This window comes from Helobdella robusta (genome assembly GCF_000326865.2).
Source record: "Helobdella robusta unplaced genomic scaffold HELROscaffold_13, whole genome shotgun sequence".
NCBI lineage: Eukaryota > Metazoa > Annelida > Clitellata > Rhynchobdellida > Glossiphoniidae > Helobdella > Helobdella robusta.
The window spans coordinates 1,582,131-1,598,592 of record NW_008703718.1 but is presented as its reverse complement, the minus strand read 5'-3'; the positions used below and the strand labels follow the sequence as shown (position 1 = coordinate 1,598,592).

The following is a 16,462-nucleotide window of genomic DNA, read 5'->3' as shown; positions in this document are numbered from 1 at the left end:
AGAGGACATCACGACGACGATGACGGACGATGTCATCAACATCTTTTAACGTTGCTCTAATGAATGAGAGCCGGGAAAAACAAAAACAGCACTAACAAGTTGAAATAACTTTTTGAGTGCTTCTATAACGGTTCGTGTGACATTTGAAAGTAATTAAATGGCGCCGCGTACCCTTGTATGCATAGGATAAATTGTTTTCTTCCTTTGTTATTGTGGCTATATTGCCATCTCATGCCGTAATTGAGAATAAATTCAGCTGATGTTTTAGTCCGCTTGTTGTTGTGCAGTGCTGTATGGTGTTACACGGTGCTAAGCAATGTTCAGTGCTAATAAACGTTGACTCAATTTTCTTTGCTTATTGACATTTATGAAACTTACTCATTACATTTGTTACCTCACGTTGTTATTTTGCCCCAAAATATTTTTTTCTTCAAGTTGTTAATTTTAACGTTTTATGAATTTAATGAGCAGGCAAACTTTTCAAGTGGAAAGGTACCAATTTTACACCTCAGATATTTTTTCATTTCTACGTACACTACAATAATTTTTGTATTGAAGTCTTTTCCGCCAGACTGTGAATTTGTATGCTAAAAAATAACTAAACACCCACACACTTACTCACACACGCACAATCTTACACCTACACACATATTTTCAAATGTGAATGAGCGATCACGACTACAGCAGCCACACATAAAGTATGCAAACGCCTACAAGCATGTTACAAACCTTTATTTCACGCTTCGAATGACGTTTAATAAAACGCTGTGAATCACACGGTTGTTGACATTTTAACATTTGCTCATCTGGATTCATCATTAATGTTTTCTTATTATTCTCATTTCAAAATAGACTACACAATTTTTATATTTAAAATTTTCCAATTGTTTGACGTAATGCGTTGCGGTAAAGAAATAATTTTTACATTGACATTTTAATATTCCTATTTTCAAATTTATTAATTTATAAGTCGATCTTTTTATTGAAAAATAACCCTTAATTTTTATTTTATTTTACGATGTATTGAATCAGATTGATGGGTGTGTCTGTCTACACTGGAGGCAGTTCTCGTATATTTCTAAAGACCACCATACATTCCAGTGCGTTAGGGTATTGACTGCTTGTGCAGTTTGTTTTCTTGCGTTATGTTTATTTCGATTTTTCTGTACATTTTTTGGCTGACAAATTGTTAGAAAATAAAAATTTTCTGAAAAAAGTTAGAAAAAATAAAACAAACACATTTAAGACTAAAAGGAAAACAATACAATAGACTCCATTCAAATAAGAAGAATTGGAAAATAATGAAAATAAAACAGGTGATCATGCAAGTATTAGTAAGGTTGAAAAGAGCCACCAACTTCATTGTTCGCTTGTGCTACATTCAAGAGTTCATTCAAACGCAAACACATTCAATTTCGCCCGACTCAATTGTTTTGATTGTTGAAAAGAAACAATGCAAAATAGTATTTACAACTTTTCTAAAAAAAATTGTATAAACATTTCTATTTAACTCTAACGTTTACTTTCATTTTCATCTGTTAAAAAGTTGACTTGTGTGCCTATGTTCTAATAAACAATCAACCAGCAAACCATCTAACCAACCAGTAAACCAGCCAACCAAACAACCAATCAACCCTCTAACCAACCAACTAACCAACCAATCAACCAGCTAATCGATAAACCAACCATCTAGCCAACCCGTTAACCAATCAATCGTCAAACCCTGACTGACCGGCCGAGAGTTCGAACTGCCCACACATTCGCACATGTACTCGCACATACACGCATATTTTTCTACGTCGTAACAAATGGAAATCATTCATGCTGATCTGACAAATGACATTATTTTATATATTTTTTTTGTCATTTTATTTTTTTCTATTTAAATTTTTCATTCTTTTAAATATTATATTTGCAATATTTTTGTATTTGTTAATATTAACATTATATTTTCAAATGTTTTCAATTATTATTTATTGCAAATGCTAAACTTGAAATTTTTTTTGAACTTTCCCTATTAAAAATTTTAAAACGTTATTCAACAAAACACCGAAATTAAAAAGTTTAATTAATTAAAACATGCCTCGTTTCGACCATTTATGAAATTTTTAGTTTTAATTTCTCCAGAACATTAATCAAACAGAACAATGACTGACTGAATGATTGAATGAATTAATGAACAAATATTTAATTCACAAAAAAATTATTCTGTTAAGTTAGATAACATTTTTCCTATAAAGCGAATAAAAGCTATCATTTTATGACTAATTAAGTTGAAATAATGCAATGAATTTTTCGTTAAACAGAATTGTTCCATATATTTGTCGGTGATTTAAGCCCTGACGCGGAGACCAACCAGTTAAGAGAAGCCTTCGCTCCTTTTGGACAAATATCGTTAGTTCACTTTTCACCATTCAATTTTTAAATAAAATTATACGTTTTTTTGTTTGATATTTGAGTTATTTATATTATTAAAACTTTCCTCAAACTTATTTTTAAGTTATTGTATTTGTTTAAAAGTTTTTTTTCAAAGTTTTTGTTAATTCATGAAAAAATAATTTGTTGTGAAGTGGTGATGAAAATAAAAAAAACCACCACAGCACGCAAATAATGCAACAAAACAAATGACTGACATTTTGATATTTGCTCTTTTGCTCGGGCCTTTGGTTTTTGTTGTATTGTTGTTGCTGTTGTATTTCGTCGTTGATGTTTTAGTTTTGTATTTTATTTTTTCTTTTGTTTCATTGGGAGAAATTCCTTGATTGATTGCGTCCGCCCGTTCATCTGCTCTTGTTTGTTTTTTTATTTGCTCTACTCTCAACTTTTTGGCTCAAATGTTTTGTGTTTCACTATTTTTGTTCACTCTGCTGGATATATTATGTTTGTATTTTTGGGATCCTTGGGCTACTTTGTTGCTGTGTTGTTGTGTTTGTGTGTGTGTGTTGTTGTGAACGTGTGTTGACGTGTGTGTGTGTGTGTTGCTGGGTTTGTGTGTTGATGTGTGTGCATCTTCATGTGATTTGCTTCTAATACGTTGTGACATTTGTTTTTCCATTTCGTTTTTGCAATTTCGTTTACCTCTTTTTTTTTGTTTGTTCGTTTGTTTTTATTCGTTCCTATTTTAATCAAACATTTAAAAAAATTATTACACATGTTTCGTTTATACAACTGTACAGAATAAATAAATGAAAATATAATTAAATATCACTTCAAATTAAAATATAAATGCTTATAAAGTTTATTTGCTAATGTATTAAACATTCAAACTATTATTAAATAATTTTCATAAAAATTTACCGCAAGGATCGAATGAAATAAAATATTTTTTCTATAATTATAATAATTTTTTAGAACAAAGCTAAATCATAAAAATGTAAAAAAAACAAACATTTTAAATTGGTGATTACATTCAATTCTTTAAACTTATAAAACTCGTGATGAAAAACTCATGAAGATGGAAACGAAAAAAGAATTAAATTTCAAACTTCAAAAACAAAATGAAAGCATTTCTCTTTTCTATCGTCTTTTTCCTTCATCTGCCATTTCACGCTTGAACGCCTTGACTATTCGACCGAGATGCAGTCTTGTCCAGTCACCACTCTCTCTCTCTCTCTCTCTCTCTCTCTCTCTCTCTCTCTCTGTCTCTTTCTTTCTCTTTCTTTCTCTCTCTTTCCCTCCATCTGTCTTTTTGTTCTCTTTCTATTTTTTTCTTGTTTCTTTCTTTTTCTTTTTCATCTTTTGTTTTCTTTTTTTTCTCTTTCACTCTCTCTTGGTCAATCTCTCTCGTTTCATGCCATTGATACATTTATCATTTCTGGAAGGTGATTAATCTACAAAACGTCTTCAAAGGAATATCTCACAAAATTTATGTCTATTTATAAGCATAAATGTATTTACATAACCGCACGTGCACATTATACTGCCATGCGCTCTTCACATCAGTTCTCAAACAAATTCTTTTTTTCCTAAGTAGATATGTCTAAGCAGGTACCTGCCGGTAACACACATGCATGCATACGTACATACACACGCACACATGCAAACATACTTACAAACAAACACACACATGCATACATACTTACATACTCACGCATACATGCATGCATACTTACATACACACGCACATACAAACACGTACATACGCACATGGGTTATTTATATAGGCTCCATCGTGCAAGTTGCACACAGTTTGCTTTTGTTAATTACCGCAGTGAAATATTATTTACTCTAATCTAATGTTTCTGCTTCAATATATCTTACGATACGTACACATACACATTCATGTGCACATACATATATAAAAACACATTTATGTATACATGCATACATACATACACATTCATCTTTATACACATGGATACACGCACACACATAAATTGTGTTCGGATGATCACATGTATGAATGTTTCTATCTTCAATCAGTTGCTTTGAATTCGCATTAATCATCATTGAAGAATTTTAATGATAATGTTATAATGATTGCACGTTCTGTATACCTACATACGTATGCAAACCTTGCTGAACATTCATTTGATGCACATACAAACACATCCATTACAACACACACATACAAACACTAATGCACAAACAAACGTGTACACTAACGTACGCGCACTTACACATATTTCTATCTATCTATCTATCTATCCATCCATCCATCCATCCATCCATCCATCCATCCATCTATCCATCCATCCATCCATCCATCCATCCATCCATCCATCTATCTATCTATCCATCCTTTCTTTCTTACCCTTCCCCTATGATACAATGTATAATAAGTGAGAATGATAGGAATCATCAGAGTTGCAAAAGCACACGAGCGCACACGCACTCACAGACGAATATTAATTCGTAGCAATATTATTTCCGTTTGGATGGTGCGGCACGGAATTTTATATCATCCTCATTTATCACACCGTTATGAAAATTCCGCTGATTTATGTGGCTTATATTGTTACTAACATTCAACTATTCCTCTTTAAATCAATAAAAGTATCGAACGATGTATAAATAAATTACTCTTTGCCGTTCATCTCGAAATGCGCCTTGAAGGATGAATGATGTCTGGAAATATATCGGAGGGGTGTGTTGTGTTTGTTGTTGTTGGTGGTGGTCAGCGCCACGAATATTGAAGTGGCAGTTTGCGAAATTGTCTGTGACCAAATCTTATTAGCGCTATAATATTTTTTTTTAATTTTAATTGTTATTAAGGCTGCTTTGTAATAATTGTCTATATATTTTTCTGAAATCTATTTCATCGCAATTATTCAATTTATCTTGGCAGCAGCAAATTTGATGTTACTGCTGTTGTAGCCAGCATTCTATTTAAAAAGTAAAATTGTTCGTTTATAAATCATCACCATCGTTCCAAAACTCAACTTAACCATAAAATATTTATTGAAAATTGTGCCACTGAACGAAGGAAAATAAATTTTTTAACGTTGGAACACTCTCTCAACTTGTGCAAGAACCTTTCCATAAACAAAATACAACAACACTGACTGTTCGTGAATAATGCTAATGACACAAACGACAAACAACAACATCTTTAACGCAAACCACAACAACTACAAACAAAAACAATTACAAACAACGTAAACATAAACAACTAACCACACAAACGCCAAACAACTGCTACAATGGCACAACACCACTAACAACAATTAATAGACTCGACAACTAGCTTAAAATGTTAAATGATTTAAACGCACTCTCAAGCAGCAATAAAGAAGAGTCCTGACGAACAATACATCCATACATACAAACTGACAAACAATGCGTCTTCGCACCACATTGCTATTTACAATGACCATGTCCACCACTACAACCACCAACAAAAACCAACAACAGAAACGACACCAACAACAACATCAACCACAACAAACAAACAGACAGCGAGCGACAACAAATATATGACTCTATATTTTCTTTTATGGTTTGGTTTCAGTTGGATCTTAGGAGAGGGTCTTCCGAGCTAGGAGCGCATGAAAGATGAATGGTTCACAAATAGATAAGGAAAATTGGATTTATATGACATTCATTATGTAGTGCTTGCTCTCAATGCTTTTCAGTGTATGTGAAATATGTCCTATATGTTTCTAAGGTTTATTATGTTAGAATATAACTTCGATATATGTCTATAAATAAATAATTAAATATTTATATATTATTACTTTCATATTTTTTAGAAATAAATGCTGTTTTTTATTATTTACTTTGTAGTTTTAATTTGACTATTTTATTCAGTATTTCGTTTTACTGGTTAAAACAATTTTTTCCAGCATTCGAAATGTTTGCACCTCAGCTGTTTAGATAGCATTTATTCCGAGATCACATTTTAAACATTTTATTTTTGTACAAAAACATTTGTTTTTCATTATAGAAAATATTCTTTCAACGTACGTAAACCCATCCTCACAGTGTTTTAGCGTGTTTTGTTTGTCTTTGTGATGTCTTATAAAAAGAGAAAATTTATCTTTCAACAATGGTGCAGATTTTTAGCTAGACCAACCGACAATTAGCTTACAACCATTTATCCTTTTCTTGTATTTATAAGTATTTTTTATTTCACTTGTCACTCACCAGCATTCCTCCTACCTACAACATTTCTTTCAAATAACTTAGTGTGCCTTTGATACAATGCACCATTCTCTATTCATTAGTTGGTCTCTCCAAATTTTTTTTATTTTGAGAGTTCCCCCAACTTCCAGCATCCGGCCGCCAATGATTCACCACCACCACCACCCCTACCTCCACCACCACTACCACAGCAGCAGCAGTCGCAAACACAAACAATGCTCCTATCGACGTTCTCATTATTGATTGCTCTTCGCGATGTCCTAACAAAGTGAGCCAGATAAATATGAATATTTTGCTTTATTTCGCCATCAAAATTCGCATGAAGTATTTTTCAGGGTGTTTTTTCTAGGATTTATATTTCTTTTTTTGTACACTTTTCAAGATTTGGCGTTTTCACGTAATCTTGTTTTTGAAAAATTTCGTAGTTGCTTACTTTGCTTTTTCCAGAATTAATTTGAACTTTTCAAAGATTTTTAATTTTATTTTTGTTCATTTCATTTATACATTTTAAAAACTTAATGTGATTTATGTTTGTTATTAAGAATTTAATTAAATTTAAAAAAAAAGATTTTAAAGCCTTCTGACGTGTGGTGCAACTTAAACGACAAACTACTAATGCGTTTAGGCTGCAAAAAATCATTTCAAAAACGTTATAAATGCTATTGAAATGGAACATTTTTTATGTTCCAAGCTTACACACACACACACACACACAAACAAACATATATACATACATACAAGCACACATAAATACAACAAAAAATACAAAACACATACGTGCATGCAGACAAAAACATACTCATTTACAAATTTACATAAATACGCATACTCACCAACAAACACGCATATAAACAACACACACGCATATAAACAACACACACGCAGAAGACATAACGCGCGCGGACACAAATATCCATGCACATGCACGCATGCATGACGGCACAAATGCACCGACAAATGCACCGATATTGTGGAAAATGTATGAAACAGAAGCTATTGTCATGCTTCTCTCGTTAAAATAATGCGTACACACGAAGTCTGTCAAATGTTCGGCACTTTATCATCCTACCACAGCCAACACTCTCCAAGCGATACTGCTGCTACTGCTACCACAGCTACTATCACTACCGCTACTACTACTACTACCACTACTACTACTACTTTTACTACTTTTATACCACTACTACTATTAAAAACACAACCATAAACATTACAACAATTATCATTACTGCTCAAATTACTGACATCACCAATACTTCTCAGTAATTTCCCTGTGAATACAATTATAATACGAGATAATAAAGTTAGTAGCGTGCTTTTGCTATAAATAGTGTGTGTATCATGCTACTAAATTTGTTTCTGCTGTTAAGATTTAAGAGTTTCTTGATTGTTTGTACTTATCTTCTATTGAAAGTATACATTCCAATAGAGTTAATTGCACAACTACTACCAAAGTTTAACTGTATAAAACAACGTACATACATCGTCGTCGGAGCAGCTCTTACACCCATACTTTTCACGATTACTTCAATTTAATTTTGTTAGAAAACTCACTGCTGGTACAGCGGCACCATTGTTCGATGAAATGCTTAAAAGAATTATGTTTGCCGGTTGAACGATCAAATTTGTTTGCTTTAATTATTTATAATATTAAATTAAAGATTAAAAGGATGTTTTATTAACAGCAGATAAGCATGTTTGTAACTGCTGAACTGATAACAATCTGATGTTTTTCATTAATTTTTTTCAAAATTGTCAGCAAATTAATAGGAAGATGAACGTTTGTTGCTATTTTGAAGTGATTAGTGTGAGCAATTCCCCTCCGAGTTTTACAACCCAGCTTTTATGGAGTTCGCATTATTTCTCAAGGATCTGTTGAAAAAGCGCTGTTATTTTTCCATCTGCTAATTCAATTCTTCTTCCTTTTTTAATGATCTTAAAAAATTTCTTATATATTTCAAGCCAATGTTTTAACAGCTTTTAACAAAAACACTAAACGAACAGTGAAGTTTTCTGTTTGGAAATTATTTAAAAATAGAAAAGAAAGCTATAAAGAGAGTATGTAGATTTAGAAGGCTGCGTTATGAAGCAAGAGCAGCGGTTGATCCATTAATTTGAATAAATCTCTGATGTATGACGAGCGGGAATTTTGTTCCTCCATCACGTACGACCTTTGCACCTCCTTATTCTTTCGCAATTGTTTCCACAATATTTTTTTATTCTTCCAACTTCTCCTAAAAAATGCTTCTCTGTTGTTTGTACCTAAATTTGTTTTCAATGTGAGGATTCAATAAATATTGTAAGCATTAATGCTTTGTAAACAAGATTTGAAGTCTTGGGAAAATTGTATAAAAGTATTTTAATGCCTCTCTGTATTTATGTGTACTTTTTTTGTATGAATACTAACCTGTTAGTTACGTACCGCATCACCTGCTTCTTTTCAATTTTTTAATATTTAAAAATTTTAATTCATAATTTTTCCTTCTTATACAATTTTTGCTTAATTTTTACAAAATTTTTATTTTCACGTTCGTTTCTGCTTCGATATTTTCTTTCAAATAAATTTTTTGTTAAAAAGCAACTATTTTTTAATTTTCAGTTTTAAAATTGTCTGTTAATTTTGATTTGCGGCACATTCATTGTTTCCTGCATGTCGTACAGTGTGAATATTTTTATGTAGTTTGCAATAATGACGATTTCAACAAAAATGCCTGTAATTATTGATGTTATTTTGGTAATTGTTCGTAATCGTTTCGTCACGTTACTATCAATTTTTTGATACCCATGGCTCATGTGACGTAATCGGTTGTCAGTCTGCTGTTGTTTTCATTGGAGGACGAAAGAATTATACGTAATGAGAAACATGTTGACGATGTTAAGTAAATCACAGGAGCCAACATCAACATCATCTGCCTGGACGCGTAGTTAAATTAATAGCTAAAGCAGGGGTGGGCAAACTTGTTCGTCAAAAAAAAGTCGTCAGCCAGACATTGTGACCAAAAAAAGAACCACAAATCATAAAAAATTCTCCCCCGGGTCGAAAAAATTTGCTATTTAAGTACATATGCAGCCCTTCAAAAGTAAAATAGTTTGCCCATCCCTGAGCTAAAGTTATAATAATTAAAAAATCATTTTAATTGTTGACCAGGGGCTTGCCAAAGCCGTTTTTTCATAAATAAATAAATAATGATAAAATCATAAGCACCGAAAAGAAGAAAAATTGCAAGTATACAAATAATAATAATACTAATAATATTGAATGAGCAATAAAAATTAATAATAATGATGATGATGATGGTGATAATAATGATAAAACACTATCTGGCAGTAAACATTTTATGTAAGAGCAAACTATAAATTATGAACATTAGTACAAGCCGATATTCTTTCATCCTTATTTTTGATTATGTTACGTCTCTTTCATCGTCATTTTCTGGTATTAGTTCTGTTCTATGTACTATGTCTGTCAGTCGTGTGAATTAGTCTGTATGTAGGTGTGTTTGTTTGTATGTATGTATGTTTGTGTAGCGTTTGTATCTATAAATGTATGTTTGGGGGCATATATACGTATGAGTATGTATCTAGTGTTGTGCATGCGTGTATGACTCTACGGATATATGTACATTGTTTTATAAAAAGTGTTTTGCAGGAGTTTTGTTTGCGTGTGCGTGCGTGTATGTGTGTTACTGCGTGTTTATGTGCCTGAGTAAGATGGAAAGAGAGAGAGAGAACGAGAAAAAGAGAGAGAGAAAGAGAAAAAGAGAGAAAGAAAGAAAGAAAGAGAGAGAGAAAGATTATTATGTCTAAAAAATTTGTTCATACGATTTGTAAAATTTTTTGTACTTGCAATAGTTGTTAAGAATGTAGTATCAATAATGGAAGATTTAAACAACTTTGTAATTATACATTAATAAGATCGTCATATAAAGTTCTACTATCTTTCTAATTTTTATGTTTAATTTATTAAAAACAGTTTAAATAAATTAAAAATAACTTAATTGTGTTAATTAATTATCTAATTAATTAATTACCCTATTCATTAAAAATGTCCAAGTATTATGTTATTTTTCTTCAAAGATTATTTTTCAATTTTGAAGCTGCAAACTTGTTTTTTTTAAGGTTTTTTAATTAAAATAGTTTTTTGGTAAAATGTTTACAAACTGGTTCATTCATTCATTTATTCATTCTTCAGGCAGTTCATTCACTCTTTCGTTGTCACAGGGTAAAAAAAAGTTTATTTATAAGGTAGTGTCTTCGCAAGTGTCTATATAAATATTTCAGTGGGTTGTTGTTTGCTGTTGGTGTTTTGTTGTTCATCTTTGTTTTTGTTTTGTAGTTTTGCTGTTTTTTGTCTTTGCTGTTATGTTGTTGTTGTTGTCGTAAATGTTTTTGTTTATATTATTCATGTTAGCATAAGAGCTAATAATTTTATATTACCAGTGTTTTGATGTTGCTTATTTAAATTTTACTGCTGTTGTAGTTGTAAACATATGAATTTTTTTGATATTTTTTCGTTAAAATCGATGTTTCTAACAACAAAAATAACCACAGTAACGATTATAACAACAACTACAATAACAATAACTTCAATAAAAAATTACATCAAATTTGTTTCCGTTTTTACTTTCGTTTTGTTGCTGTCCTTAGCAATCCTATTTTTAGCCGCAACCTTGGCATAACATTCACCCACGACAAAATTTTTTTATTTACTCTTTTAAATCATAAACGCTTTGAGAAAATGCAAAAACTAATATTAAAAATATTATTATTATTAATTGGAGGAATTGTATAAAAGTTTTATGTTTTTTCTGTGAAACAAAAATATCTTAAATGTCAAATCTCATCTGGTAAAAGAAGTTGTGTTAAATTTATTTCAACACCAATAGCTACAATGGCCATTTCTGAACACACAAAAATTAGAAGCTGGTTAAAATTATATATCAAATTATGAAACAATTCTCAAAACGATACAAAAAATTGGAATTTATATTAAAATTATTATGACTTTTACATTCTCTTTCTGATTGATACATTAATACTTATTTGAAATTTGAAATTGCGTAATGATGTCTATGATTTCTTTATCAAAATGTTGTAGTAATAAATATTTTATCTTTGGTCAATTTATTCAGTTTAAATATTAATGTAAATATTCTAACTGTCTAATTTATTTGAAAAGACATAACATATGTTAATTTATTAACATATGCTAAGTTATTAACATAGCCAGGGTTGATTTTTAGTAGATTGGTTCAACAATAGCACGCATACATTTGCATGAGACCTCCCATAAATATGCATTAATGCTAAGGAAATTAAATTATGAAGCGCACATTGAAAATGTGGCGTTTTATTTAATCACTGTAATGAAAGTATATCAATTAATGTTTGTTTGGATGACTGGATTTATGTTGGGCACTAAACATTACATTGGAAAAAAACCAAAACATTCACCTATTATTTGCGAGAAAAAAACGTCCTATTTATAAATAAAATTGACATAAATAGATTTACGTAAGAAAAAATTAATGATACATGATATAGTTAGGTCTATGCTCTATGAATATGTGCATGTAGAAAGTAAATAACAAGCAATTACTTTATGTATATCACAACTTCATCTCTTATATATAACTTGAGCTAAGTATGAGGAACGGACGCGTGTTCCAATGTGATAAAGATGTTTATATTAACGATATTTATATGTGCATAAGCGTGCCTATGTATGCGTAAGCGTATGATTGTGTAAAAACGTGTGCGTGCGTCCATGTGTTTTTTTTATGTAAGTGCGTGTTTTGTTTTTGTATATGTTTGGACAAAAAATACGTACAATGATGGCGTATGTGTATGGTGTGTTTGTTTATTAGCGTGCGTGTATCGGCAAGTGTTGGTGTGTGTTGGAGTATATGTGAGTGTGGTGTCTGTTTGGTATGTATGTTTGTATTGGTGTTTTGCTTTTTGTAACAATCAATAATTAGGTTATTAGGTAATGTTAAGCTGGCAAATGGTTTATTAATAGCAGGTGCTATTCACTAGCAAAGCTTCTTTTTCAAATTTCAAACAAAATTTTCTTAGAACTATTTTTGTTGTTGTTTTGCATTCACTGAAAATTTTTAATGCGTAAATTTTTTAGAAAATACTTTTTTTATTAATAATTAATATAATTTATGGGACTGAGCTACTGAGTAATTGTCCTGTAAAATCGATTTTATACTTGGCGTGAATAGTGCGTTCTGACATCATTTTATAATTTGTTGAAGTCAAATAACAATTAGCAATTAAATAAACCATAACAATGCAACAACACACTGACACCAAAGCTCATTAGCTCATTATAGTGAAAGATTGACACATTGAAAGAAGACTGATTGACATAAAATTTCGTAAAAAAAAATTTAACAGCTGAAACAACATGAGGTAACAATTTTTAACGAGGTACAAACACCAAAATTACAACTTTAACATCAATGATCACAATAGCACTACAACCACAGTTACATGACATTGTGACATTCACTCGCATTGGGGAAAGGAAACAAATGTTTTTTCTTTCCACAAAGATTTCTTCAAATAAAAAGGCAAAATTAGAAAAAAAATTGGTTATAAATAATAAAAGTTATCGTCAAGTTTTTTGTAAAATTCTGTCTTCGGTTAACGTTTTGTATTTATCATTGGCTGAAAAAAACTATGTTAACAATAAAGAACAAAAAAAAAAACCAACATCAGCTGCAACTACATCAACGACCACACAACACACCACCAACACAAACTACACCAGCCACACCAACCACACCAACCAAATCAGCCACATCAACTACACCAGTCACACCAGCCACACCAACCACAGCTGCAACTACAACAATCAAATCATCAGCAGCAACATCAGCATAAAAAGCAAAACTACTACTGATGTTAATGATACTGCTACTACCACTCTCTAATGCCACTAATATTACCACCATTACTACTACTACTACTACTACTACTACTACTACTACTACTACTACTACTACTACTATTACTACTACTACTACTACTACTACTACTATTGCTGCTGTTACTACTACTACTACTACTAATAGTAAAACAAATACTGTTTCTACTACTACTATTTAATAATAGTAGTAGTACTACTACTACTACCAATACTACTACGACTACTACCAATACTACTATACGATTACTACTACAAATAGTAATAATAATAGTAATAATGACAATAATAATAATAATTGATGGTGGTATGGTTATCAGTCGCCAGCACTTCCGTAAAAAATATACATCAATTTCTTATATTGGGTCTCCTTTAAATGTTTGTATATTTACTGTAACGTTATATTAAAACTGTAATTGTATTAAAATAACTGTAATACATACTGTAATTTTTTGTAGTTACATACACCTAAATGTATACATTTATATGAAAAAATAAATACGTTTATATATTCAGTGTATACATTGCCACATAAATATATACTGAAACATATGTGTGGGTATGTGTGTGTGTATTTTTTATTATATGCGTTCGTCCCTATCCATGATGTTTTTTGTATTCGGGCTTTACGCATATTGTATGTGTGTGTCTGCATTCAGGGACTTTTAATAAATTGAGATTAAACACTCTTATTTTTTTTACATATTTTGCGTTTCCGAATTGAGAATGCGTATAAAAGCGAATAAATTCATTTTAAATTAGTTTAGGATGGTTAAGATGGTTTAGGACTTGGCATATATATAAATATATATATATTTGTATTCTTTGCTCTAACACCTACAACCAAAATGTAATATCGGCACATTTTTACAAAATAAAATTCCTAACTAGACAACAGCATTTTCAATTGAACACATCCTAATCTTCTTCCTCACCATCGCCAAGCAAGAACAACAAAACAGCATATAAATGGACGCACATGACGTCACGAATACAACTGCACATCATTCAACAAAACAACCCAACTAACATACAACAACAACCCTTCTGTTGTCTTTCACGGTTTAAATTTATTTAATATATGTCTGTTTGTATGTTTTTACGTACGTTTATGTGTTGTGCATGTATGTATTCTTATGTGTGTGTGTGTGTGTGTGTGTGTGTGTGTGTGTATACAAATGTATATACTAACTATATACTATACAAACTACAGATGGCATACTAACATACATACTAGAATACACACATGTACGTCATTATATACCCGGTATCCAGGCGTACGCACGCATGTTTGTAGACGCGTAGGCAAATGCTGGTGCGAAATAATCTAATTAGCTAAGTGAAACGTTTGAAAGAGGGGAGAAGTATACGCGCGTCTGGACGCAACGTTTTGTTTATTTAATTGATGGTAATTTTTTCATGCACGCAAAAAAAGGAAAAAAACATTTGCGCAAAGTTCTGTTTGGCGTTTTTTATTATTATCAAATTTATTTATGTTTGTTTGTATTTCGATGTTTGCATACATACGTCTAGGTGTATGTGCGTGTACTAACATGCAAATGTGCACACAAGTCAGGAAACTAACTCGCATGTATGAACTGAGCGAGTGATTAGTTTTGCTGTAGGTAGTTAACTCTGCTTGTACTTCATGTTTATGAAAGAGTGAAGGATGTCGGTGCAAAAATACAAGCACATGGACTTCCACGATGGGATGTGGTCATTTGAGTAAGAATGGTCGGTAAGTAAAAATGTTACTTGTTTGTACTGCTGATACTGGTGCTTTTTTCATTATACAAATGTATTTATGAACGTACGTTTGCATGTATGTGCGTACGGCTGTACGTATTAAACGGTGGCCAACAAAATGACATTTAAGTTGTACGTGCGTGTTTATATGTAGGCACTTTAGCGCACATCACATACGTCTGCATAAAATAAAATTAAAGGGATAGATAGATAGATAGATTGATAAAAAAATAAAAATAAGTTTGTTTATGCCGGTATTATAATATAAGGAATACGTATGCGTGTTTGTACATGTGCACATGCATATATACAAGGATATACAAACCATCATCGTGTGTATGTTGTATATGAAGGACTCGTTAAAACGGAGGGCTGACTCAATTATATGGCAAACAATTTACTTCCAAACAGTGCGCTTCTTCGTCGCCTTCTTTTCTATACTTCCATTTGCTGTACACACACGTACACACACATACATACACACACGCGATAAACGTACACACACATACATACACACACGCGATACACGTACACACACATACATACACATGTGTATGTTTTGTGTACATATACATACAAATAAAAATACTAAGAAGCATTTGCTTACTTACGTGTTTAATGTTGTTTTATAATTATTATCAGACTGTGAAATGTGCTCCGTAACATCATGTACTCTTGCGTACCAGTGCTTTCCTGGTTTTCATGTTTCTACATGTTTTCATGTTTCTACATGTTTATATGTTTCTACATGTTTGTATGCTCGTTCGTGTTTGCATGTTTGTGCATGTGAACGTTTACATAAATGTTATTTCATTCATGAGTTTGTATCTTAGATAACAGATTGTTTCTAATTAACCACTTTCATGTTTCCATCGAGTTATTTCTGAATATTGTCATCTTTACAGTTCAGCTGACAATCAGATTGGAAACAATTTATTTCAACGTGTCAATGTGTAACCTTTAACATAATATTATTTATAAAACTTTAAAAAAATTGAAATTTAAAATTTTAAAATTGTTTGCATCATTTAAAACAATTTGAAAAACAATGCGTTCGATTGTGCGTTCATAATGAGGTGTGCACCATACTGCGAACAACGTGATGTGTACACACAGGCAAGTTGTTCTTCTAACATTCGAATCATTTTGCTACTCAGTACTTATCTAAATTACTCCACTTTATACTAGGCTATAAGTTTT

General features: G+C 31.5%; 1 protein-coding gene across 1 annotated transcript in view; it reads left to right on the top strand.

Annotated features, from left to right (window-relative positions):
* Positions 1–2,302: 2,302 nt before the first annotated feature.
* Positions 2,303–16,462, top strand: part of HELRODRAFT_119465 (hypothetical protein) — a gene marked incomplete at both ends in the record, with an annotated part of 50,959 nt that continues 36,799 nt past the window's right edge. The window contains one exon of the mRNA XM_009014186.1: positions 2,303–2,394. Coding sequence (XP_009012434.1) covers positions 2,303–2,394 — 92 coding nt within the window. The remainder of the gene's footprint in view (positions 2,395–16,462) is intronic.